Source organism: Pongo pygmaeus, chromosome 1 (genome assembly GCF_028885625.2).
Source record: "Pongo pygmaeus isolate AG05252 chromosome 1, NHGRI_mPonPyg2-v2.0_pri, whole genome shotgun sequence".
In the NCBI taxonomy this organism is placed as follows: Eukaryota; Metazoa; Chordata; class Mammalia; order Primates; family Hominidae; genus Pongo; species Pongo pygmaeus.
Genome location: NC_072373.2, coordinates 144046049 through 144073844, shown reverse-complemented (window position 1 = coordinate 144073844; position 27796 = coordinate 144046049). Strand labels below are relative to the sequence as shown.

Sequence of the window (27796 nt, the reverse complement as noted above, 5' to 3'; positions counted from 1 at the left end):
GCTCAGGCCGGTGCTTCAGAGGGTGCAAGCCCCGAGCCTTGGCTACTTACACATAGTGTTGAGCCTGCAGGTGCATAGAAGTCAATAATGGAGGTTTGGGAACCTCTGCCTAGATTTCACAGGATGTCAGGAAATGCCTGGATGTCTAGGCAGAAGTTTGCTGCAGGGGTGACGCCCTCATGGAGAATCTCTGCTAGGACAGTGTAGAAGGGAAATGTAGGGTCAGAGCCCCCACACAGAGTCCCCACTGGGGCACTTTTTAGTGGAGCTGTGAGAAGAGGGCCACCATCTTCCAGACCCCAGAATGGTAGATCCACCAACAGCTTGCACCATTCACCTGGAAAAGCCACAGGCACTCAATGCCAGCCCACGAAGGCAGCTGAAAGGGGGTCTTTACCCTTTAAAGCTACAGGGTGGTGCTGCCCAAGGCTGTGGGAACCCACCTCTTACATCAGTGTGACCTGCATGTGAGACATGGAGTCAAATTGAGATCATTTTGGAATTTTAAGTTTTAATGACTGCCCTACTTGATTTTGGACTTTCATGGAGCCTGTAGCCCCTCTGTTTTGGCCAATATCTCCTATTTGGAATGGGAGTATTTACCCAATGCCTGTACCCCCATTGTATCTAGGAGGTAACTAATTGCTTTCAATTTTAAAGGTTCATAGATGGAAGGACTTGCCTTGTCTCAGATGAGACTTTGGACTTGGACTTTTGGGTTAATGCTGGAATGAGCTAGGACTTTGGGGGGCTGTTGGAAAGGCATGATTGTGTTTTGAAATGTGAGGACATGAGATTTGGGAGGAGACAGCGGCAGAATGATATGGTTTGGCTATGGCCCCACCCAAAATCTCATCTTGAATTGTAATTCCCATAACCCCCACATGCCAAGGGCAGGACCAGGTGGACATAATCAGATCATGGAGATGGTTGCCCCATGATGTTCTCATGATAGTAAGTGAGGCTCATGAGATCTCACGGTTTTATAGGCATCTGGCATTTCCCCTGTTTGCATTCACTCTGCTACCCTCTACAGAAGGCACCTGCTTTTCCTTTGTCTTCCACCATGATTGTAAGTTTCCTGAGGCCTCCCCAGCAATGTGGAACTGTGAGTCAATTAAACCTCTTTCCTTTATAAATTACCCAGTCTCAGGTATTTCTTCACAGCAGTGTGAGAATGGACTAATACAGTTATCATTAGCCATTTCCTTTTCTGTAGAATCTCTTCCCATGAACTGAAAGGTGAATGGAGAAAGAGAAAATACAGAAGATCCAGTTATTTTTACTGAGTACTTTTATGTGCCAGGCAGTGTGCTAAGTTTTGGAGCAGAAAAGTAGAGATAGAGTGTTTCAGGTAGACAAACACGTGCAAAACCTTGTAGCAAAGATGCTGCATAGCATCTGAGAATTAACAGCTTTGCTAGTATACAAATAGTATGTCATGAACATGTGGATAAGAACTAAACCAGACTAGATATCTTGGGCCATATTTAAAAAATTTGGTCTTAATCTTGACAGTAACAACAGAAGCTTTTTAGCTAATCAACTCCATGCTAATAGATTAAATAAAAACTGTATGAAGAGCATCTTTGGAATCTAAGCCCTTTTGCCTATTTCCTTTCTCTACCCATTGACTAATACCTACAGGTTTAACCCTATTCTAAGTTCTCAGGAAAAAAAACCATCACACAGAATTTCTCAGAAAGGACTAAACAAATCTCATAAGGTAGATAATATACACATAAGGGAGTATAAGTTTTAAGGAGGTGGTACAGCCCAACAAAATTCTGGACTGTGGATTTAGATCACCTGGCTTCAAATCTGGGCTCAAACACTTATCAGCTAAGTAGTCACGGGTTGGTCTGAGAATGGAATGACTTAACAATTGTGGCTAGTCCACTGAAAATAGTAAACAAATGTGAGGCGCCTTCAGTAATTTTATTATTACTACTAGTACAAATCTTACCACTATGTTAGAGAAAGGTTTAAATGTTTCAGACTCACACAGGTTCTTTGACTCTAAATCCCATACTCATGTTATCCCAAGATGGCAAGTTGAAGCTTATGCTGATTTAAATTTTACCACAGTTCCAATAACTAAGCTCCTGACTTATTTATTTTTATTTATTTGATTTTTTTTTTTTTTTAGAGAGATGGGGTCTTGCTTCATCACCTAGGCTGGAGTGCAGCAGCATGATCATAGCTCACTGCTGCCTCTAACTCCTGGGCTCAGGAGACACTTTCACCTCAGCCTCCTAAACAGCGGAGACTACAGGTGTGCTCTACCTCACTTGGATAATTAAAACATTGTTTTCAGCTCTATTTTTTTCAACTTTTTTTATTTAAATAAGGAGAATTCTTCCCTATGGAAAGAGCTAGCACAATCACATATTTGAAAGGAGAAACAATAGGTACTGAACTGGAGGGAAACGGCGAAGGCTGAGTGTACCAGCACCAGCCTGGAGAATCCACAATTCCACTTCCTATCCAAGATAAGTTTCCCAAAATAATATATAAACAAGTTGCACATTATACCTTTAGCCATCATCTGCCCTTTCAAATATCTGGTCTACATGAAAAGAGAAAGAGGAAAGGCCAAAACAAAAACAAAAGGAAACAAAAACAAAACGCAACCCTCTAAAAAACAAAAGGAAAAACCCCCAAAAATCTTTTTTACTACACAAAGCATAAGGTCAAAAACTTAGAGTACCAGTGTCCCCGTTAAGCCGTGGAAGAAAAGCATCCACATAGAGCCTTAGCAAGAATTTCCACTCTGAGGCTTTGTAACATGCTGAAGACAGGGCCCTGGGGGTGCTTCTGCCATCTTGGAGGCCACCAACTGGGGTGGAGAATCAGTGAACAGCATGTCTCATGCACTTGGAAGATCACCAGCCAAATATGCACTGGTGGCCTGGTGGAGCATGGCTGGGTGACTGTCTACCCCCAACACTGAACCACTCCTATCCCGGATGACCTACTTATTAGGTCTGTCTCACATTTCACAAAAGAGCTGGAAGTCTGCATTTCTCATTCATCACAAAACGGGACAAAGCACACACACTCTAATATCTTTGGTCATCAAAGGCCATTTCCAACAGACTCAAACCCAGGTTGGCTTTGCAAGAAGTGAAAAGGGACAAATGAAGATTTGAAGGGCAGCCTGCAGCCACTTGGCAGAAGGAAACCAAATGGCAGGGAGGGGGCTCCACCAGAGCTGCCATGCTGCCACAGTGTGCCAGGCTAATTTTCTTTTTTCTTTCATTTTTTGTTGTTGTTGTTGTTGTAGAGTTGGGAACTCATCATCTTGCCCAGGCTGGTCTCAAATTCCTAAGCTCAAGGAACCCTCCTGTCTTGGCCTCCTAAAGTGCTGGGATCATAGGCATGAGCTACCATGCCTAGCCGTGACTTCTTTGACCAAGCTGTCACCTTGTGCTTTGGGACAGCTAAAGGTAAGGGAAAGAAGACTGAAAGAAAGGCTATCAGTATATTGAACAGATATTTGCACTCCCATGTTTATTGCAGCACTATTCACAATAGCCAAAATACAGAATCAACTTAAGTATCCATCAGTAGATGAATGAAGAAAATGTGGTACATACACACAATAGAATATTACTCAGCTATAAAAAAGAATGAGATTCTGTCATTTGCAACAACAGGAATGGAACTGGAAGACATTATGTTAAGTGAAATAAGCCAGGCACAGAAAAGTAACTAACACATGTTCTCACAAATATGTGGGAGCTAAATATATGAGAAGGGTAGTGGTGGGGGATATAAAAGGGATGATAAATAGGTACAAAAATACAGTTAGAAAGAACAAGATCTAGTATTCCATAGCACAATAGAATGTCTATTTTTAACAACAGTTGATCACAGATTTCAAAACAAAAGAGTGAAATTAGAATGTTCCTAACAAAGAAATAATAAGTGCTTGAGGTGATACAAGCACCAATTATTCAAATTTGATCATTACACATTTTTGCTTGTAACAAACATCACATGTACCCCCTTAATATGTACAGCTATTATGTATTGAAAATAATTAACAATTTTTTAAAAAGGAAAGAAGTGGGTCTTCTATGTCTTATGCTTTCGAGGAAACTTTAAGTATCCTTTAGCGCAAAGGTACAAATACATACATATAGGTCTATAAAAATATATCATTATTTTTTCTTATTGTAAAATACAATTAATTTTTTGACTTATACTACTGGTCTAATTATTCATATCTGGTTGAAAAATACATTTAATCAAGGTTGGTAACCAACAATGACAGTAAAACCTCTCATTTTCCCAAGTTTCAAAAACACATCTAACACATATAAATTGCACAATAAAATATTTTCTTAAGAATGATGATATTTAGTGATACTCACTCTAAGCCCAGGAAACCCCGGAGGACCAGTGCCACCTACAAGTCCCTATTGTAAAAGAAATTTGCAATACTTATTAAATTTGATTCCCAACTACTAAGGGTATTTCTGAAAATAAACACAAAACTTTCTAGCTAAGAATACATCAAAATGTACCTTCTACTATAGCTAACTTCTGAAACTCCCCTAATCTTATGCATCATCCTGAGAAGGACAAACCTATGGTGGCCATTTATGTTCTTCACAAGTGCCCTTGGCTAAATGCTTTTGGATGCCAGGACTACCACCTAGCTTAAGTAGAGTCCTCTCTGCCTCCTATGTATTTAACCAAGGAAGTTAAACCCCATCAATAATCAACACTGTACACTTAATTAGGCTATGAAAAGACAGGTGGTCAGCACGTAGGGTTAGAAAAACATTTTCAGATGGTTTAAAACACTGGATTCTTTTGAAGTACATTATTTAAATTCTCTAATCTTCATTTTTCTCATTAAAATAGAAATACCAATATTTGTTCTCATTGTAAATATCACAATAAAATTTGTCATATGTAAAGGCACTATAAAAGTGTATAAAATTTTCAATACTGTTAAATTATTTATATAAGTATCAGATTTTTAATGATCATTATTAATTTTTCCAGCTGATTTGTGATTGGTCTTTTGAACTCATTGTCATTACACTTTATAGTCTTTAAGATAATTCCTAATTCACTTTATGTCACTGTCACATTATTTACAAGGCACAAAGTACATGAATGTCCTTCTTTTTTTGCATTTCAAATTCTGTTTTGAAACAAAGGCAGAGAATATACTATAGAGAATTATAAACCAGTAAACTAAATATATCCAGTTGACTATTGTATTTTAAAGATTTTAAGAACTCAAAATGCTCCTGAAGAAACATTATTATATTTTAAATGAAGGGCAGATTTCAAAAAAGAAAACTTTAAATATTCTAGGAGTCTTAACAGACTTCATGGATACTAACTGACAAAAAATTATGTAAAATGGCTCCACATTAGGTACACAAGTGCACAAATGGCATTAAAAATAAATAAGGTCTACTTTATTATGCTTGAAATGGGAAGCTCCTCAGAATCATATGCAAGAAAAAAATGGTAAACATTCCACTTAAAACAACATTCAAGTTTTTAACAATTTATTTGAAAATCAGTTCTACTCTTATCTGTTATGCCTTATAACAAATGCAATCTTGGCTGAATTCACTGAATGAGCTAATATAGTTTTAATTTGGAAAAGAGAAGTAAAAAAGAAGAAAAATAAACTATTTTAAGCTCTTTATGCTAGTGATTTACTTATGTGTAATTATTGGAACTATTCCCAATTTAGGCTACAGAGATTTTGTGTTTTTTTCTAACTCACTTTAAAATCTTATGAAAAGAATATGTGAATGGCTTAGATTGGGGAATAGCTATTGGATGGTTTTTAAGAGCAAAAACTAAAGCTTTTCTACCTAGTGCCAAAAAACAGAAATCCATCATCATTCTTTGATGATATAATTAAACTAATTTTAGAATAGTAACTCTTTCTCAATCTGAACATTGACAGCTAAATAATCCCAAAGTAGAATAATTTTCTATAAAACACTAAAAAGTAAGGTGGATCAATGACAGGTTTGAGTCCAAAGAGCAATCGCTGAGTGTACAATTTTTATATAAAGCTTGTTAGTACTTTCATGTATAAGAGCCAGTATTGTGATCATATATTTTTAATATTTTACTTAAGCAGTTATACCTAACATCATCAAAATAATTAATTTAAAGATTGAATGTCATGATGAAATTTGAAATATTTTTGGTTAATTTCCTAAGTTGAAAAATCACAAACTGGAATGTGCACAGTGGAGTGGAGATTGTTTTTCCAATAGTGTTTATTCACAAATATGATAATAAGGACTGTAAGTTCAGTGCTATGAAGTATGAATGATGTTAGAATGCAAGGCTGGACCAACATAATGTACTCACAGGACTGCCATCAAGACCAGCAGGGCCTCTGTCTCCAAAGTCACCTGGAAAACCCTATCACAGGGAAAGAGGAAGAATGCCAACATATATAAAGAATTCATTTTTGCTGTATTTTCTAACAAAGAATTTAGTAATAGAAAATATTTATTTCCAAACTCTTAAACTGTAATGCAACAAACATTCTTTTGCATAACACGCTTAATTGATTTTAAATACAATATTTCAAAAAATAGAAAACTAAATACAGTATTTCTATATGTTATAAAAATTATTTTATATGCCATATAACATATACAGAAAACAAAATTGGAGAAGTTTGTTCATCATACATAAAAAAATCACCAAATGAAAGGAAAAACAATGAAGATTTCTGGCTGAATCATCTTCAGTTATCTCTGCTATTCCAAACTGTTCCTATACTCACTCCACAGAGAATAAAATAGCTAGTATTATTAAGGACTTGCCATGTGCTAAAGGGTTTATGCACATAATTATATATACACACTTCATTTCATCTTCATAACAGGTCTATTCAATAGATACTAATACTCTCACATTGTTGTTGAGGAAGTTAAAGCACAGAGAGTGTAGGTCACTTGCTCAAGGTTAGACCATTAAAAATGGGTGGGACTGAGATGTGAATGGAGGCAGACTGATTCTAGAGTCCATGTTTTTCAACTATGCTATACTGAATACTTTAAATCATCATTCCAAGACATACATGTAAAACAAAAAGTCCTTTAAGTACAATTTTATTAAGGAAAGGAATAATACACATAAATACTACAAACTTAAAATGAGGTGAAAATTAAAAGCTTCCCAAATGCCTGTTGAGAATTCTACATGGTAAAACTACGAAGGACGGTAAAATAACAAACCTTCTCATTATAAATTCTATTGTAAAATAACTGAATGCTCAGCTACTCTTACTTTACAATACTAAATTTTTCTCTAAAGATTTACCATTCCTCAACTTTAAAGCTCACTTTTTAAGAGGCTATTTTATAAAAATGTTTATAAGACTTACTATTATAAACATTTTCATAATATTCATTTACAAAAACTAGGAATAACAAAAATAAAAATCTATCATTAGATTCTTATAATCTCTTTACGTAGGCAAGTCAGTATTAAATATTATGTTTAACAGACTGCCAAAAATTACTGATTCCCAGAGCAAATATGAATAAGTTAAACTTAAAAGATAGTTTAACAATGGAAAAAATGTACAATGTTTCTAAAATATAGTTAACTCCTACTAGAAGCACAGTTTCTCTTATTCTGTAATCAAAGGATAATGTAAAAACCATCTGTGTAGTCAAATATATTGTAGCCATACTCCCTTCAAAGTCAGCTGAAGTTCAAGCAAGCATTTTACTTTCATTGTCTTTGGAAGTCAAATTTTGTTGTCAACAACTTGCAAATGTGCAATATATTATCCTATTCAGTATGAGCTAACATGGATACTTGAAAGTATTTATGACACACAGGTAATGGAAAAAGTAGAGGAAATATACTACAGTAAGTCTGAAACATAAGAGATGATTGATTTTTTTTTAGATAGATCATTAGTAGGTTTTCCAGAAACCCCAGTGAAATAATAAAGCATAGGGGACACACTGCATGATTCCATTACTGTGTAATGTCCAGAATAGGCAAATCTACAGGGACATAAAGTAGATTTGTGGTTGCCTACGGCTAGTGATGTGGGGGAGGAATGGAAAGTGATTCCTAATGAGTACAGGATTTCTTTTGGGGGTGATGAAAATGTTATAAAATCAGATACTGTGATAGCTGCACAATTCTGAATATACTAAAAACTGCCAAATTATACACTTTAAAGGAGAATTTTTGGTATGTGAATTATATCTCAATAAAGTTGTTCTTAAAAAACAACCTGAACAAGGAGCGGGATTGCTGAAAACATCTTTGGGAATTCACTCAGGATTGCATAGAGAATGTGCTGTTCTCCCAATCCTTCCCAGTCCCTTGCATCCAGTGGGAGAAACTGTTCTCTGGCTCACCTTCCCTCAAAATTAGTAATTTCTCCCCACCTAGGAGAGGGAAGATGGGAGAGAGAAGAGGGGAAAAACTGTGATCAGTTCTTCCCTTATCACAAAATACTTACTTTCTACAACCAGCAGAAAAACAATGCAATATTCATTAATTTCAACTTCTTATTCTTCCGGTAGTTCACAAACATGTGTATTAGTTGTTCACCTTGACTTTGCCCCTGAAATAATTTAATTGAACTAATATCTACTTTAAATTTTTAATGTATTTTTTCTTTATTATTATTATTATTATTATCATTGTAGAGATGGGGTCTCACTTTGTTGCCCAGGCTCTTCTCAAACTCCCAGCTTCAAGCGATACCTCCTGCCTCAGCCTCCCATAGTGCTGGGATTACAGGCATAAGCCACTGTACCAAGCCCTTGTGTATGGATTCTCTTCTCACTTTATTACTCATTAAACATTTCATTTTAATTCTCTATTCTTGATAGAGATAATTTATTCTTTTAATCCCTCATATGTTGATCATGTATTATCAATTTTGAAATAATTTCTATGAAATCTAGACACTTCTTCTTTTATGAAATATTGCACAGTTAATACCACAAAGGCATTATTTGGCTCATTATTAGATACATAATATTTTCTTCTAAAGAATATCATACCAATGTTTCATATTGTTGAATATTTCCTTGCTTGTTTAATGTTTATTCAGTTGTTTTTCAATGCTAATAACTGCATTAATATTTTAATACAGGTGAGGTTCTATATTCTTTTAATCATGAACTTAATGTTTGCAGCCACATAGCTTCATTGCCAAAAAATGATCTTCAAGATTGGTTGTGAAATATGGAATAGTAGTGACAAAATACATATTTTTCCTTTAATTTTATAATACAAAAGACAGTCTCTATAATTTCTTTCTTCAGTTGAAAGAATGTTGAAGAATGAAATGTTTTGTTATATTTGCCTGGTAGAAAATTATAATCATTAATTTAAATCAAATTGTGTTTTCCTAAAAATACTCTCATGTTGCCAAAGGACATAATGGCCATTTAACAGGATTATCATGCAACAGAGATAGGAAAGCTCAAGAGTTTTTGCTTTTCTTGTTCAATTTGCCAGTTTTACGAATGTGAACTTTCATCTTCTAATGAGCATGCCAGAGTCGCATTGTTGCTTCCGTGTTGTATATAGTTCTCTTTTTCACATTTTGATCAGTTAAAATATTTTATGTGATAAAGAATATGATGTTTCAGGAATTTCAACGGATCTCTTCAAGTCGTAAATAATTTTCTATTTTCTCATTTATTTCCAGTGATCAGTGTGGTGGACACTTTAAAGGATCTCCAAAGATTCCCATTTCCCAGTGTTCACACTTTTCTATGACATCCTCCCTTTGAGTGTAGCTAGCACCTATGACTTGCTTCATCTAACAAATAGTGTATAGCAAAGGTGATGAGATATCACTGCCATGATTATGTTACACTATATAAGACTGTCTTAGCAGCCTGGAGCTAGAGACTTCTCTTATGAGTTTGATGAAGTAAGCAGCTGTGTTGGAGAAGTCCATGTGGCAAGAAACTGTGGGTGACTCTGCAAACTCTGGACAGTCTATAGGACCTGAGGGTGGCCCATAGCCAAGAGCCGGCAAAAAGCCAGAGCCCTCCATTCTATAACCTCAAGGTAATAAATTCTTCTTACAACCTGAATGAGTCTGGAAATGAACTTTTCCCCAGTCAAGCTTCCAGATGATAATGCAGCCTGTCTGACACTTTGATTGCAAACTTATGACCAGAGCAGAAGACTCAGTTAAGTAACACCTAGATTCTTGACCCATGAAAACTGCAAGATAATAAATGAATATTGTCTTAAGCTGCTAAGTTTGTGGTATTTGTTATGTATCAATAGAAACAAAATACCAATTAAATTGGTAATTAAATCTTCTTTAGAGAATATATAACGTCTTATTTCCAAATTTTGCCATAAGTAATGCTCAATATAAGTCTACTGTTGTTTCTAGTTTTAAAAAACATAGATCATCTCTGAAGATTTTCTACTGCTGTCTACTTTCTATTACAAATTATAATTAATAACAAAAAGTATTAAAATTTTTGTATTTACTTTTTTGAAAATTTGACTTAATCTTATTAAATATCTGTATTTTAAACTTTATCATTCTAGCATTTCATGTCCACCTGTCACCAATGTAAAAAAATCTTATCATGCTTCATGAATTTTGTCTATACTTATGTAAAGACAAATTTAATAATAATATGCATTGTTTAATAATAGAAAATGCTTGTCAGTCTCCAATTGCAACTGTTTGCAAATATCACACTAATTCTATTATGTCAGGAAGAATAAATCATAACAGAAAGAAAAGATAATAGAAGCTTAAAGTTACCAGAAAACAGTATTTTTATCATGTAAGATTCTATTGCATTCATGCTGAGAGAAAAATTAGATAATTAATTTCTCTTTCCTTTTATCAAAATGCTTCTACTGCCTGCTCGAACCCTTACCACAATCTTGAGCAATTTCTGTCTCCAATGTCAGCAATGGTACCACTTAAAAACCTTTATGGCATTCAGACATGAAGATACATGCAAGAGATGTGGAGAATCTCTCTGAAGCCTAAACATTATTAATGTGATACCCAGCCTCAATGATGGACCTCAGTGATCTTTGATTCCTGGTATTCATGCTCTTACGTAGTCCAGACACACCCTGAATTATGTGGGCCTATGTGACCAAAGAATATAGAAGTGACAATGTGTAATTTCTGAAGCTAGGTCATAAAGATACTACAGCTATCACCTTGCTGTAGTATCTTTACACCACTCACTCTGGGGGAAGCCAAAGCTATGTTCTGAATACACTCAGCAGCACTGTGGAGAGGTCTCCATGGGGAGGAAGTGAGGCCTCCCACCAACAACTAGCACCAACTTGGTCAGCAAGTGATCCTCCTTAAAAGCAAATCCTCCAACCCCCAGTCAAGCCTTCAGATGACAGTAGCCCTAACCAAAATCTTAACCATAACCTCATGAATTAGAACCACCCAACTATGCCACTACCAAATTCCTGACCCACAGAAACTATAAAAATAATATATATTTACTGTTGTTTTAAACCACCAACTTAATTTGTTTCATAGCAATAGATAGCTAATACATAGTAACAAGAGTGACTGTCTAGGATTATGGGGCATGTGATGCCAGTGCTAAGTGCTGGATCCTGAATGACAGAGGCACTCAAGTATTTTAAATGTATGATATGCAGGGCCCTCTAAAGCTCAGAGCCCAGAGCAAGTTTCTCTGTTGCCTGGGTCTAACAATGGTACTGTTATCAAACATGGTAGTTATTAAACACTAAGACCAAAAGAAGTTTATTAGACTTGATAGGGCTGAATACATGTATGTGATATTAATATTTTAGATCACTCATAGATATTACATTTGGTAGTTTATTTAAATATGTTTAAACAGTGGAAAGCTTCTTGCTTAGCATGTCCAGTAAAAGCATTATTTTCCTAGCTCCACAAATAATTTTTTTAAATGTATATAAAATAACTAGGAAAATAAGAGGACCAAGATAACCATAAAATGGTCACAATGACTATATTTACAGAATTTTTAAAAAACAAAAGCAATACAAAAACCCTTCTGGAGAACATATTTTGTTCTTTCTAGAGGAAGGTTTAGAAACAACATATTTAATCTGAAGTAGAAATGAATAAAAATTATCACAGAAGGTTATATACTAAACAGGCATTAATAATCATAACAGAAATCATTTGTTCCAAAACTAAGCATTGAAAATACAGGATCAGACTAACTTGTCTAGAATTAGAAACACTAAAATTTAACCTAGAAGTTATTTTTACACATTCTGCATATAAATACATATTACCAGGAAATTCTGTTATTTTAAAATCCCTCAAACATAAAACAAGATCACTACAGGAAGAGGCTGGAGTGTGAAGTATTCTGTGATGATCTAATCTTTTCACCCTTCTTTTCCTCACAGCCAGGACAATTTGATCCACACTCAGGGTCAACCGTATCCTCATAATTGAGACTAATTCTAAACTTCAGCAGAAACATGAGTAGGTTTGGCCCAATTAATGGAGATTTGGCATCAAGGCAGGCTTAATGCTAACCTGGGCCTCAGTTCCCAGATTCAAGTTCCGGCCTTATTCTTAAAGACTGAATACCACATTGTGTCCTTTTTCTTGCGTCCAAAAACCAGATGTGGTACACAACATCATGTTCTATCCCTCAATAATAAAGGTCCCACCTTATTCTTGCCATTCGCCCTCCTAGAGAATATAATCCCTGAGCCCAACCTAGGCCTAACTGCCACATATGCACTCACACTTCTGATTTTGATAACCTACAAAGCTCTTTGAGTTGTCCCTTATGTTATCCACCCTGAAGATAATTGCCATATTCCCACCCATTGGTGTCACATCTCTATGAAATCAATTATGTTCTGTCTGGACTTCCTCCAAATTGTAACATGTAGTTCATTGGGTGTCCTTCTTCTTAGTGTCTATGCCAACCCTGTGGTGGGGTTAATTCAAAGTCCTGAAATCTTCCATACATCCTGTCATACTATAGTTAGCCAAATATAGCTACTACAGACTACGCCCAGTAAAGTAGAATCCAGAAAATACATTTTTCCTGAAGGAGGCAGAATCCCTTAAGAATTAATAACAACTTTTTCATAATATTCTGGCTAGAGTTGTACTTTATGATAGAATTAACTGCATTCTTTTCCTAAAACAAAAACAAAACAAAATAAAAAACACTGTCTCTAAATTCTCCACAAAATGTATGTATCTGAGACGCTACTATGCAATATGTATTTAAGACTGTCTTGGGCTAAAGATAAAAACTAATAACAGATGTCCAACACCAGGATTTTATATTCTGAAATTCTAACTCTAGATTTAGAAGCCAAAATACAGTTTACTTCAAATACACTCTTCTAACAGAAAAACATATGAGAAAAGAGGAGTAGGCACTCCTTTCTATAGTTAGAAAAGTAAACATCTCTGAAGTCTGGGTGCCTTAAGGGTGTTATTTTGCCCACCATTCTAGGCTGTGATATTTTTATCTTCAGAGGAAGAAAACTAAGTACAGTTTTGCTCTTTGTCAAACTTTAAATGTAATGTGATTTGATTATTTATAATCCATTTCTAAGGGTCTGAAAAATTCCTTGAAGAACATCAGTATTCTGATAGCAGTTTTCTAGGTGTTGTTGAAAGTAACTCCCATCTCCAATTTCATGTTTATTTTCAATCCTGGCAAGTCTGTTCTAGCATAAATTTTTTAGGTCTGTGGAGCCATATAAATTTGCATGGCTAACTTGGTACAAGACAGAGACTACTGATTAAATCAAGCTGAGAGCTCTGTAAATGCTTTTTTAAAAAGCAACTATAGAATTTCCTGATTGTAGCACTACAAAATAAACTTTGGAAACTTTGCACTAAAAAAGAAGCTACTTGGAGTGAGGCATAAGAAATCTAAAGTTATCAAATACATAACAAATCCCCTCTCCCTGCCTCCCCTATTTCTTTTTAAACAGGATTCTTCTCTTCTGTTATGAATCAGTGTACTTAGGCTTTTAAAAAATCTGGCTTACATCAGATATGTTCCAAGAAGATTCTCAAATAAAGACATTAAAGCATGTAAAACAAAACAGTAGTAGTTCTATGGCGTTTAAAGGCTCCTGACCAATAAAGATAGTCTACTATCTTGTCGTTTCCTGAAATCTCCAGAGAATGAACTTGAGTTGAACTCAAATATCCACAGATAGAGAGCAAAAGGATGAATCAATAATAGCCTCTTGGGCTTCTCTATCTTCAACAGTTAGTTTTATCGAAGGCACAGAGAGCCCCAGGGTATCCTCTAATATTAATTAACAATAAGGGTTTTGATCCAATTGTGACATGTAGAGAGTGCAGGAGGGAAGGAGAGGAAGAAGTCAGAACTACACCTCGTGATCCAAAAGCATGAGTATACACATACATTGACTACTATTAACTGTGATTACAGGAGGTCTTTAAAAATAATTGTTGTGGTTAGTAAGTACTTATGCTAAAATCCTGAAATCAAAAATGGCTTAAAATACAAGGAAGAAAAAAGCATTTCGAATGCCAACAGTATAAGACCAAGGAACAAGTGAATTTGTTAATATAACTATTTTTAAATAATATTTGGTTCTAAAATATACCAAATTCCTAACAAAAACAGTTCTCCTACTTCAAACTAATGGCCCTTATTGAAGAAAGAAGTGTGTTACAAATATCAATTAAATCTAATAAACATAACATTTTATTTTGGGAAAAAAGAATTTTCTGGGAAATAAGATTTAAGTGGAAATAAATTTTAACACAAATGTTAAATTCAAACATACCATTATGAGGCTAAATAATAAGTAATTTTCTCTTTTTAAAAAATAATTACCTCTTGAATAACCAAAGTAATATGCTATTCTAAAATGTGTCCATTTCAATTGCATTCATAAAATATTTATACTGTTTAAGAGAAGATAGCTCTTATTTGTAAGTCTATAAGTTCATTAAAAGAAAAATACAGACACCACTAAGCTCATTCACGACAACTTAATTCCATGCTTTGTGTTTACTCAGGGAAATAAGTGATCATTTGGCTAGCAGTATGAGCACATGATTTATAGCAACATCTTCCCAAATGTAAAATTAGTAATGTTACTAACTCATTGGACAATTTTAGACAAGACTTTTAGTCCATTTCTGTGCTATATGTTTATATAAGTACTATTTTTGCAAACTATTCATATGAAATATGAAGCTTTACTACACAGCTGAGAATCCAATTCAGTAGTCCAAAGAAACTTACCCTGATCAATAGGTAGAAAGACCTGAACTCAGATTTTGAAGTTTTTCATGGGTATTGCTTTCACTGTATTGACTGTCAGACTGTTTCATATAATACATAAAACAGAAAGTGAAGTAATTTACTAATTTCTGGGCTTAAATTCAGAATCTTAAAAAATCTAAGTATAAAATGTTAATAAAACTTTATAGATTTCTCTAAAAATAGCTACTATTGTTCTATAAATTATATGTTGTAACTATTTAAAACTGAATCATACTCCATGCTCATAAGACTGACTATATCGCTCTACCTAAAATGTAAGGAAACAAGCTCATTTAAAATCCCGAAATTAAAACATATCGTGTACCTAATAATTACATACACCATCACCCACAAAAATTAAAAAATAAAAAAATTAGAAAACACAGAAATATTAATTTAAAAAATTAAGGGGAATAGTTGTGATAAAGTACATCTTCTAATACGATTCTACCAATGATAGTAAATGAAATAATATTGTATCTACACAGCAGTACTACAATGAAACATCAATCCAAACTTCTTATTTTTGTTTTCCATTTTTTTTTTGAGACGGAGTCTCGCTCTGTTGCCAGGCTGGAGTGCAGTGGCACGCTCTCAGCTCACTGCAACCTTCGCCTCTTGGATTCAAGCGATTCTCCTGCCTCAGCCTCCTGAGTAGCTGGGACTACAGGCACACACCACCACACCCAGCTAATTTTTGTGTTTTTAGTAGAGACAGGGTTTCACCATGTTGGCCAAGATGGTCTCGATCTCTTGATCTCATGATCCTCCCGCCTCGGCCCCCCAAAGCGCTGGGATTACAGGCATGAGCCACCACGCCCGGCCCAAACTTCTAAATAGCTCTCAAACTAGCAGAAAATTAAAACAGTTTTTGACTTATGCAAAGCCAAAAGTTTCTCAGATACTGGCACGTTCAGATTTCAGCATTTCCAGGTTTCTATCACATTCAAATGTATAGGTATCATCCATTTACTTCATAGTAGCCTGGAATCTTTTAGTTCTGTTCTGTATTTCACAATTGATAGTACACATAATTTAATGAATTACCAGGAGAACATGACCATATTCATCTTCTACACACCTACTTTTTTCTACATCAAAGAGAATGGAAAGATTATCAAAAGATCTTTTCCTTTTACTGTTATTAAAACAGTAATAAATGACCATGATTCTCATGGAATTTTAACCATCTAAATTGAAGTACAAGAATCCTATGGTGCATAATATCTTTTGAAGATGATTTTATTTATAATAAACAGAAAGAATAAGGGGGCCTTTTATACATAGGATAACATATTCTGGGACAGTCTCTGAGGTCAGCCTTGCCATAAGTTGACATGTGGCTGTAACTGTATTTTAAGTATTCACATTTTCCCTATAAATATAGACAAATCATTTTGCAGTAAAAATGAGAAAAAGTACATATAGCACACATAATATATTACGGTACTAGACAGACTTTAAAATAAACACTAGTCAGAAAAAATGAATATTATGTGTTTTTCAAATACAATTTTTCTAAAGATCTAAATCTATTACAAATGCATATATTTTAAAAGCAATAAAACTTTGCAAATTTTGTAATAAGAAGAACAGTGCAATCAAACAAGAGCCCCATAATCATTTCATTCACTATTTTTCAACTGTTTTCTTAAACTCCCTTTTTAAATTCAATAGACTCCTGTTGGATAATTTCATAATTCCCTATGGATTACAAATCCAGAAGTTGTCTATAAAGGTCTCTGGATAATTTTATAATTCATTATAGTAGGAATAGAAATTACCTCTACATTGCCAAAGCCAAAATCAAGTTGATGTCTACATGAGATCAGCAATATCATCAAATGAAATAATTGGTGGTTATCTAAGTGATATATAACAAGGGTTTTGAGAAAATACTCAATTTGCTCATCAATGTCTAAAATTCCACCAATGCAGATTAGTTATTTTGTCTTAAGACTCTATTTTATTTTTAATTTATTTTTATTTTTGTTTTTATTTTTTGAGATGGAGTCTTACTCTGTCACCCAGGCTGGAGTGCAGTGGCATAATCTCAGCTCACTGCAACCTTATTCTCCTGGGTTCAAGTGATTCTCCTGCCTCAACCTCCTGAGTAGCTGGGATTACAGGCACCCACCACCACAGCCAGCTATTTTTTGTATTTTTAGTAGAGATGGGGTTTTGCCGTGTTGACCAGGCTGGTCTCGAACACCTGATCTCAACTGATCTGCCTGCCTCAGCCTCCCAAAGTGCTGGGATTACAGGCGTGAGCCACCACGCCCCGCCTTCAGATTGTACATACTTACTAAAGGGTAAGGTAGCATTTTAAGCATTGGAAGTAATTCATGTATTGTGGCAAATGATTTTATTGGTCCTTTTATTAATAGCATACATTGATAGGAGAAGGGTGAAAATTTGAAGATACAGAAAGGAGTAAATAAGACTAAAGAAAACAAACCACCTATTGTCAATTTTTAGAATTTTAGATTAGAAATTGGATACCCAATAAATAGAAAGGTATTTTCTGTTGGGATATGTGTATGAGAGCTAAAACATAAAAAAAAAAATTAACACACCAATGTATTCAAGTGAAATAGAGTATAGTTAAATGAGATGGCATATAAAATACTTATCACAGTGCTTGAGAACTTAAGAATGGTGATAATAGCAATGGTGATGGCAGTTTCTACTGTTATAACCATTATAAGATTAGCTTCTACGTTCAATGTAAATGCGGGGAAACAAAATGTTTGGCTTATTTTGTATTTCTTGACAGTTTGGTAAGTTTATCTTAATATATTATAATCTTTAAACTTTAAAATAACTGTATCTCATTTTGGCCAGACATCATGAAAAAACAATTCATGCCTCTTCTAAGCAGTGTGAGTAGAAGACAGAGCAGAAATATCTAGGCAGTAAGGAAAAGGATTCTGGATTTAGATTCAATGGAGCTTTGCTCAGTTACTGATTTTACCACTTTTAACTATCTGATCCGAGCAAGTCTTTTAATATCTCTAAGCTTTATTTTACTCACCTATATTATGGTGACATTAACACTTACTCTATTTTCCCTTCAAAGAATATTACAAAGCTTGAAGGATAAATGTTTCAAAATGATTTGAGTATTCTGGTGAGAGCTGCAGTCCTTTAGTATTATCATTAAGATTTTATTCAGGTACACAAAATTTTAGAAAAGTTGTTATGAAAATCTCACTTTTTATCTTCACAGACTATACTAGCTTAACAAGGAGAACCTCAGGATGCCTCTCTGGACCACATTTTTCTCATTTGTTAAGCAATGGGGTACTGGATGATGTCAAAATTTCCTGCCATCTCTGAAATTATTATATTACCTAGTAAAATTCACTTTCCTGGATTTTTTTTAACCTGAAAATGTGAGAAGCTGTTGCAAACTAATCTCTGAATTAACAGCTGAAGCATGCATTTTAAAAACCTCTAGAACATGAGATTGAACCTCTACAACATCTGGTCATATAGAGTAGGTTAAGAGTACTACCATTTGTGTTTTAAGTTGTTCACGTATTTTCTGTGACATTTTAGCTCCTTACCATAGAGATAAGGGTTTTCCCACTGGTATAGTGACAGGGTTAGAAGTGTTCAAAGTTGAGTTATTTTTTAATCTAGATTTTCCTTTATATCCTCAGGTATTATTTGATACACTATTCAAGAGGCAAAAATTAAAATGGAATGATTATAAACAACAACGAAAAGCAAAAAGTATCTTCATATTTTAATAAGTAAGAACACATAACCAGGTTATATTGCTGTAAAATAAACCTCAAAAAACACAAATTAAGATACCTGTCTCCCCTTAAACCCCTTCTTTCCACGGATCCCAGGAATGCCCTAGAATATAGAAAAGAAAAAGGAAATATTTGTTGAATGAATGAATTAGATACTATAGATCTTTTTCTCCCAATATAAAGTAATAAAAGTATGAAAAAGACAAAAACAAATTGTTCTATGAACTGATGTGATATTCAGAAAAGCCTCAATATATTAATTTAACTGAGGCAGCCCCTTTCCTTCTTCAAAACAAAATTCTGCTTTTATTCAGGAATCCATCCCATCTATACTTCCAAATGGGATCTTGACATTTCCCTGGTGATAGTTATTTGTCCAGAGATAGGCATATTACCAAAGTTGGCACAACGAGATGAACACGAGGGTCTTATTTTCCATATCTAAGGGACAATGCTCTCTTCTCTGTCTTCCCCTCTCTATCTGGATATAAACAAAGACACATTTAACCTGTGCACTGGCAATCTTGCAATCATATGGGAAATAAGCCTTAGGGTAAAGACAACATTAGAAAAGGTAAAGCAGAGAGAATCTACAGCCCACCTAACCTATGGATTTCTGGTCATGTAAGAAGCAGTAGGGTACAGTACTTAAGTACCCAGGCTTTGGAGCCAGACAAAACCTTGTCCAAATCCTGGGTCTGCTCTTACTTTCTGTATATAGTCTAAGACAAGATACTTCCTCTATGTGTGCCTCATTTTCTTCATCTATGATGAGAAGAATAACAATACCTATCATTCAATAAATGGTTTTATATATAAAGAAGTTAATTCATGTATATATATACACATATATATGTTTATTAAAAACTTCATGTATATATACATATATAAAGAAGTTAATTCATGTATATAAAACCATTTATTAAATTTTTTTATATATATGTACATATATAAAACCATTCAGTAAATCATTTGCTATTTTCATCATCATCATTAAAAATATCCTTATGTTTAAGCCAGTTTGAATTGTGGTTTTCTGTTACTTGCAGATTAAAGCATCTTACTTGATATTATCACTTTGAGATTTGTAGACTAAGCAGTCTGTCACAACCATGTAGCTTGAGATTAATAGTACATACAGGTAAGTTAGAAGACATCACTGGCTGAAGCAATCCATTCACTTTCAAGTCAACAGTGTTTAAAAAATACTCATGTATCTGATCATCAAAAAAGAGTTCATAGGTGAGGAGGACTCATCTCATTGAGACTTTATGTATATTTACATAATACAATCAACCTTTTTTAAAAAAATAGAATAATTATTTCCTAAATTTTCAGTAGCCTCCCTAAATCTCATCAAGAAGCCAAATAATGCAGACAGAATTATATAAGCATTTTTCATATATATACATGTATATATGTGTACATGTTTCATATGTGTGTTTATGTGTATACACACAATATGCATGTAATGTACAATATTGACTCCCAGAAATGACTTCTTCTTTCCATTTGTTTTCAGGAATGGTTAGCATTACTGTATCTTATTTTCTTCTGCTTTTTTGTACTTAAATGTTTTATAACATAACACTCTTTTAGCTACATCATTCATAGTTTTAATGAAAATTTTGACATAGCCAAATAACATTAGGACACAGTACCCGTGATGGGCCCAATATCACAAACTGGTCTTGTGTATTTATATGTTAAGACAGGTCTTGATTTTTTTTTTTTTTTTGAGATGGAGTCTTGCTCTGTTGCCCAGGCTGGAGTGCAGTGGTGCAATCTCGGCTCACTACAAGCTCCACCTCCCAGGTTCATGCCATTCTCCTGCCTCAGCCTCCCGAGTAGTTGGGACTACAGGTGCCCACCACCAGGCCTGGCTAATTTTTTGTATTTTTAGTAGAGACGGGGTTTCACCGTGTTAGCCAGGATGGTCTTGATCTCCTGACCTCATGATCCACCTGCCTCGGCCTCCCAAAGTGCTGGGATTAGAGGCGTGAGCCACCGTGCCCGGCCAGGTCTTGATATTTTCATATAGACTGCTAAAAATTAGTGAGTGTGATTACAGCAATGTGCCTATTGATGGCCAGTGTCAACACCAGGCTTAAGATCATTAAATCCAAGATGACAACATTTTACAAGGACATATAATTTTGGTTTATTAAATAATTTACAAGAAATAAGCTCATGTCAAAGGATCAGAAAAGGATTGTTATTATGAACAGCAGAGTAACAACATAAACTGGAATCATTGGGTCAAGAAGTAGCAGATCAATTCTTTGCATGATCAATGAGATACATCCTCTGTTAGTTTGCCGTAGTACATGAAGGTTAAGTGGCTTAGTTGTAGAATTATGCTTAAGATGTTTTTTGCTATTGAACAAAACAACTTGCTATGTTCACCAGGGGAAAATCTTTACCTCATTTCACCAAAGATGGCTAGACACTTTGATTGTCATTGCAGCATATTTAAACTCTTTGATTATTTCTTCTCTGCAGGGGCATTCACAAGTAATTACAAGAAAATATAGTTTAACTCACTCACTAAAAACTATTTATTTGAAAAATTCATTTAGTAATGAATCTGGTTCACTTTCATTTGCAAAAATCACTTGCCAGAAATGAAAATTTTGGCCTGAACTACATTCTTATAATGATAGGGGTGAAGGCTGAATTCTGAATATGACTCTCTAATTTCAAATTTCTATGACAATATACTAATATTGTTCAATTCTACTGTTTTCAATTAATACTGGCAATGTAAATGAAGGAATACAAAGATAAATTACTGCATATAGATTGCATATAGCACTGAAAACTAGATACGATGAAGCTGCAATGCCATAACTCCTATAATTAACTTCATTAATCTCTTTAGTATAACAAACCATTTTGCAAAGGTTCTATCTTTACTTACAAGTACCCATATTTATTAACAGCTATCTCCCATTATTAAATTAAACAAAAATATATCTTCTGAGGCTAAATTCTTTACTGTATATTGCTCTCAAAATCAAGACCCGTCAAGAATTTATACTCAAAGATAATGAATTACAAAATAAAAAATTCATAATTAGATATTTTAATATTTTGGCGTATTTTCAAAAATTTGAACTTAAAATACAATTATATTTCTATCATGCTATATTACTTTCCTTTAACAAAATTCAGTAAGATTTTCAAAAGTCAAATTACATTTCTGGCAGGTGATTTTTCTTAAACCTGGCTTGCTAACTCAGTAAGATTACTTCCCTGACATCTGATTTTATGACCCCCATTGTACATTATCACAAGTATATCACTTTAGAAATACTATTTGAAGGGAATGGACTTACCCGTTCTCCTTCAGGTCCCAATTGTCCCACTTCTCCAGGAGAGCCAATAAAACCCTTAAAACAAGAAAATAATCTGTATATTAGTTCATTTGAATATTCTCCCCATAAGAGATTCTGAATAGAAGTACTTAAAATTTTATTTGTAGTAGTATGAAATTATAAGACTTACAAGTGTGAATAACTTCCCCTCACCTAATTGCTTTTATTCCAGAAGTTACAAATCAATCTTCTCATTAAAAAATATATAAAATATAATTTATTAGAAATGGTGGCTAATAAAAATAAGCCCAAATAATTTCCTTCACTAAATTTTACAGTGGGCAGAAAATATATGTATATAATTAGCTAAAATTTAAGACAGAATGGAGGTATCAAAAGAATATAAGAATATAAGAAGTACAGTGGAGGAAGAGATACATTTCAGTGTGGCAGGAGGCAAAGGCAATCAAAGAAGGCTTCAAAGGAGACTGCCACTTGAGATAGGTCTAGAGAATAGGTAAAATCTTGGTAAATAGAGACAAAACAGGAAGTCTTTGTTAATGGTAACAATTGGGGAGTGTTTGTAAATAGTAATTGATCACATTTTATACATAACATACTTTGTGTGTAAGATGGTTTTATATGTTAGCTTGTGTGTAAGATGGTTTTATATGTTAGCTTATGTGTAAGACCCACCCTGCCTTAATAAAGGGATACATATAAATAACAATGCAAGGCACTTTATTCTAATGTAACTTAGTTATATCTCACTTGTGGGAAATAACCCGTTTCATCAGTTTTACAGATAAAGTGTATGGTAGTTTAGGGGCCAGATTAAGGAGAGTCTGAAATTTCAGAATAAAAATTTTAGACTGTATATATTAGACAAATGGAAGCTACTGATTTTAGGGAGTATGGTAGTGCACTGATGGTATGCTGTATTTCTAAAAGATTAATCTGTTGATAGGATACAGCATACAGCCATGACAGGAAACACTGAATATAGGCCAACCTGTTAGAAGGCTCTTTAAGTGGTCTAAATTTGAAGGTTTATAGGTCCAGATCATTGGTTCAACAAACACTATTTTAGTAGACATTTTGTGTCTATAAAGATTTGGGGTTTATAAAGATGCATATGAAAATCAATGCCCTCAAAAAGTACATAGTTTATTAGGAAAGAGGGTCATACAAATAAATAACTGTAACATCATTTGATAATTGTTACATGATTATGTAATAGGTGATATGACAAATAGACAATGTGAACTTTGGAAGCAGAATGACCAACTTTGCCTAGAGAGAAGATTAATGGTGCTTTGCTTTACTGAGGAAGCAACATTTGAGCTAAGTCCTGAAGAAAAGAAAAGGCAGGGCTAACAATGTGCCATCAGTCAATCAATCAGAATGAAATGACACAGCATTTGCAAAGAATTGCAAATAGTTTGTGCAAATAGTCTGGTGGGCAAGAGGTGAGTTTGGAAAGGGTAGCAGGGGGTCATGTCATGAAGAGTCTTTTTTGTTATGATGGAAAGTCTGCAATTTACACTGTGAGTCATTAAGAAAACTTAGACACAGTTTTCATATAAGCATATTTTCACTTTATAAATTCACTTGGATTACAGTGGGTCACATAGGTCTTTATCTGTCCATAAGAATCAAGAGAAAGACGACTCTAAAGTTTACAGTTGGATTGATAGACAAATGTTAACCACTGATAGAAATATGGAAAACAAATAGAAAACCTGAGTCTGATATGAAGAGGATGAGTTTTGTTAGTTATTTTGAATTTGCGATTATAATGAGATATTCAAATGTAATTATCATGGCAGGGAGTTGGGAGATGTGGGGTTCATAGAAAAAGCTCATAGAGAAAAAAAGTCTGAAGGACAGATATGTCTGAAGTCTTAAAGACAGACTAAAGCTTTGAGGAGAAAATATTAGGAAAAATTATCACTGATCAGACAGAGGGTGAAATAGGGGTGTGAGAGAAGAGTAGTTTTATGGATGCAGAGAAAAGCCAAAGTTTAAAAGAAATTGAAGTAGAGATACAGTAGGTCAATTTTACTAAGTTCTAAATAAAGGTTTCTTATTTTGAATCACAGAATGGGTGATTTTTCAGAGTAAATACTTCCATAATAACAAATACTGAAGAATTCAAGCATTAAAAAAGTAATTGTTATTTCTATACCCATTCCAGCATTATTCACAATTATCAAAAGGTGGAAGCAACCCAAATGTTCATTAACAGATAAATGAATAAACAAAATGTTGTATATACATGAAATGGAATATTATTCAGCCTTAAAAATTAAGGATTCTGATAACTGCCACAACATGGATGGACCTTAAAGACAATTACACTAAGTGCAGTAAGCCAGTCACAAAAGGACAGATAGTGTATGATTCCACTTACATGATGTACTTATAGTAGTCAAATTCATAGAGACAGAAAGTAGAATGGTGGTTGCCAGGGACTGGGAGTGGAGAATAGGGAATTGTTTATTGGGTACAGAGTTTCAGTTTGGGAAGATGAAAAAAGTTTTTAAGATGGATGGTGGCAATGGTTGTACAACAATTGGATGTACTTAAGGCCACTGACTACATACTTTAAGAGGGTTTATAAATGGAAAATTTTATGTTATATATATTTTATCTTCTTTATTTTAAAAAGAAAGAGATAAATGTCTCAAGAATCATATCTAAGTTGCCTGGAATAAAACTTTTGGAAGGTTTTAGTTCCTTAGAGTTTAGTTAAGTATTGCCATTAAAAAAGTTGCCACCATCCATCTTGAAAACTTTTTTAGGTGTTTTTCCTTGTCAAAGGTGCCTAAAATTGCCTTATGTTCCACAGACTGTATGAACAAGCAAAAATTAAAAGAAAAGAGGGAGAGAGAGAATTTGTTCCTTTATACATAACTTTAATAAAGTGAAACATCTATGATTTTCTTACTTGAAAGCCAAGCAGCTGGAGAATGGGAAATGTTTCTTTTAAAGTGAACCATACAAAAGTATTTCTGATACTAGAGCATTTAGGATTATGATGACAAGCTGTGTACATTTTCAGAATCATCTGTTGATGACTTCAAGTGTAAAGTCAGCTAACTTTTGTTTTAATATATACAACAGGAGTTTTGGTTATAAATAAAAAGAAAAGACACTCTAACTGGTATATACTTATCAATGAACTAAATAATCAATTGATAACTCAAGAACTGAAGTCAGAACTCCAACACAGCCTGTACAGAGTGTAAAGGTAACATTTTACAATTAGATATTTTAAATAGAATAATGTTATAAGTAATTGCTTAGGTGTTTCATAAAGGTTTCTTGATCATCATTACACTGATTCTAACAGAAATAAGATGTCAGCAGTAGCAAAGAAACCACACAGAGTTGAGGCCATTCTCAAAATACCACCATTAAACTAGAGTTTACTGTGTAATGAAACAAAGAACATTAAAAATAATAACACATGTTTTTGCTTTTTGGTTTGAAGGTTGTAGATCCAGTTAGAAGCAATTTTGTGTCACCAGCAGGACCACCAGAGGGTTGGGAGAGGTTCTATATACTTTGACTTTTGGGAGCAGCTAGCACATTATTACATAAGGAAATGCCAAAGAAGGGTTTAAAAATTATGATGTGTTTTAAATGTTTACATTTGACAAAATATTTCTGCTAATTCCAAAAAATGCCAACAAATAACTGCCAATGAAAAGCTAATTTATCATGATTCATGAAAACATTCACGTACTATGCATAACATTTAGAATTTACCAGTAACAGGACACAAATTAAGTGAAAAACATCCTATGAGTGTGTTTCTATGATTTTTGCCTTTTTAACTAGATTTGAAGTTAATGCTAAAAATCTACACTTGATAAAGCTGCACCCTACAACCCACTGATCTTCGACAAAGTCGGAAAAAATAAATAATCGGGAAAGAATACCCTGTTCAATAAATGGTGCTGGAAAACTTGCTAACCACACGCAGAAGAACGAAATTGGACTCCTACCTCTGACTGAGTTAATATACAAAAATTAACTCAAGATGGATTAAAGACTTAGTATGTAAGACCTCAAACTATAATCCTAGAAGAAAACCTAGGAAATAACCTTCTGGACACTGGCCTAGGCAAATAATTTGTGACTAAATCCTCAAAAGCAACAAATGCAACAAAAAATTTGGCAACTGCAACCTAATTAAACTAAAGGTCTTCTGCAGAGTAAAAGAAACCATCAACAGAGTAAATAGACAACTTACAGAACAGGAGAAAATATCTTCAAACTATGCATCTGACAAACGACTAATATCCAGAATCTACAAGGAACTTAAACAAATCAACAAGAAAAAAACAAATAACTTTATTAAAAAGTGGACAAAGGACATGAATAGACACTTCTCAAAAGAAGACATACAAGTGGCCCCAAAACATGAAAAAATGCTCAACATAACTAATTGCAGAGATACAAATCAAAACCACAAGGGGATACCATCTCACATCAGTCAGAAGAGCTATTATTAAAAAGTCAGAAAATAACAGATGTTGATGAGGTTTCAGAAAAAAGGGAACACTTATACACTGCTGGTGGTAATGCAAGTTAGTTCAGCCCCTGTGGAAAGAAGTTTGGAAATTTCTCAAAGAACTAAAAATAGAATTACCATTTGACCCAGCAATGTCATTACTGGGTGTATACCCAAAGAAAAATAAATAATTCTACCAAAAACACATCTGCACTCATATGTTTATTGCAGTACTATTCACCATAGAAAAGACATGGAATCAACCCAAGTGCTCATCAACAGTGGACTGCATGAAGAAAATGTGGTACATATAGACCATGGAATACTACAATGCCATAAAAATGAACAAAATCCTATCCTTTGCAGCAACATGGATGCAGATGGAGGCCATTATCCTAAGCAAATTAACACAGAAACAGAAAACAAAATACTGCATGTTCTCACTTATAAATGGGAGCTGAACATTGGATATACATGGACACAAAGATGGGAAAAATAAACACTATAGATTCCCTAAGGAGGGAGGGCCAGAAAAAGGCAAGGGTTGAAAAACTACCTATTGGGTACTATGTTCACTGCTTTGACAACAGGATCACTAAAAGCCCAAACCTCAGCACTACACAATATACCCATGTAACAAACCTGCACATATACCCCTAAATTTCAAATAATTTTTAAATCTACATTTGAGACCCTTTATGAATGTGAAATTCCCTCCTTATTCCAATCACACTCCCAAGTGTAACCTAACTAAAGTGTGAAAACCTAACTAAAAGTACAACTTAAGAGGGTTACAGCCTAGAAAACAATTTTCAATACAAATGGGAAAAGGAAAAAACAAAAGGATGTATAATACAATGCAAAAATGGTACATGGAAGAGCATAGTTATATGGCTCACTGAAGCAAGA

The 27796-nt window shown here is 34.2% G+C and overlaps 1 protein-coding gene across 8 annotated transcripts in view; it reads right to left on the bottom strand.

Moving 5' to 3' along the window:
• Nucleotides 1-27796, bottom strand: part of COL24A1 (collagen type XXIV alpha 1 chain) — a 428817-nt gene that overhangs the window by 298408 nt on the left and 102613 nt on the right. For all 8 annotated transcript variants that reach the window (XM_063653313.1, XM_054478067.2, XM_063653314.1 and 5 more), the window contains 4 exons: nucleotides 22387-22440; nucleotides 19107-19151; nucleotides 6364-6417; nucleotides 4380-4424 (listed from right to left, as the gene is read on the bottom strand). In XM_063653313.1, the coding sequence (XP_063509383.1) occupies nucleotides 4380-4424; nucleotides 6364-6417; nucleotides 19107-19151; nucleotides 22387-22440 (198 nt within the window). The remainder of the gene's footprint in view (nucleotides 1-4379; nucleotides 4425-6363; nucleotides 6418-19106; nucleotides 19152-22386; nucleotides 22441-27796) is intronic.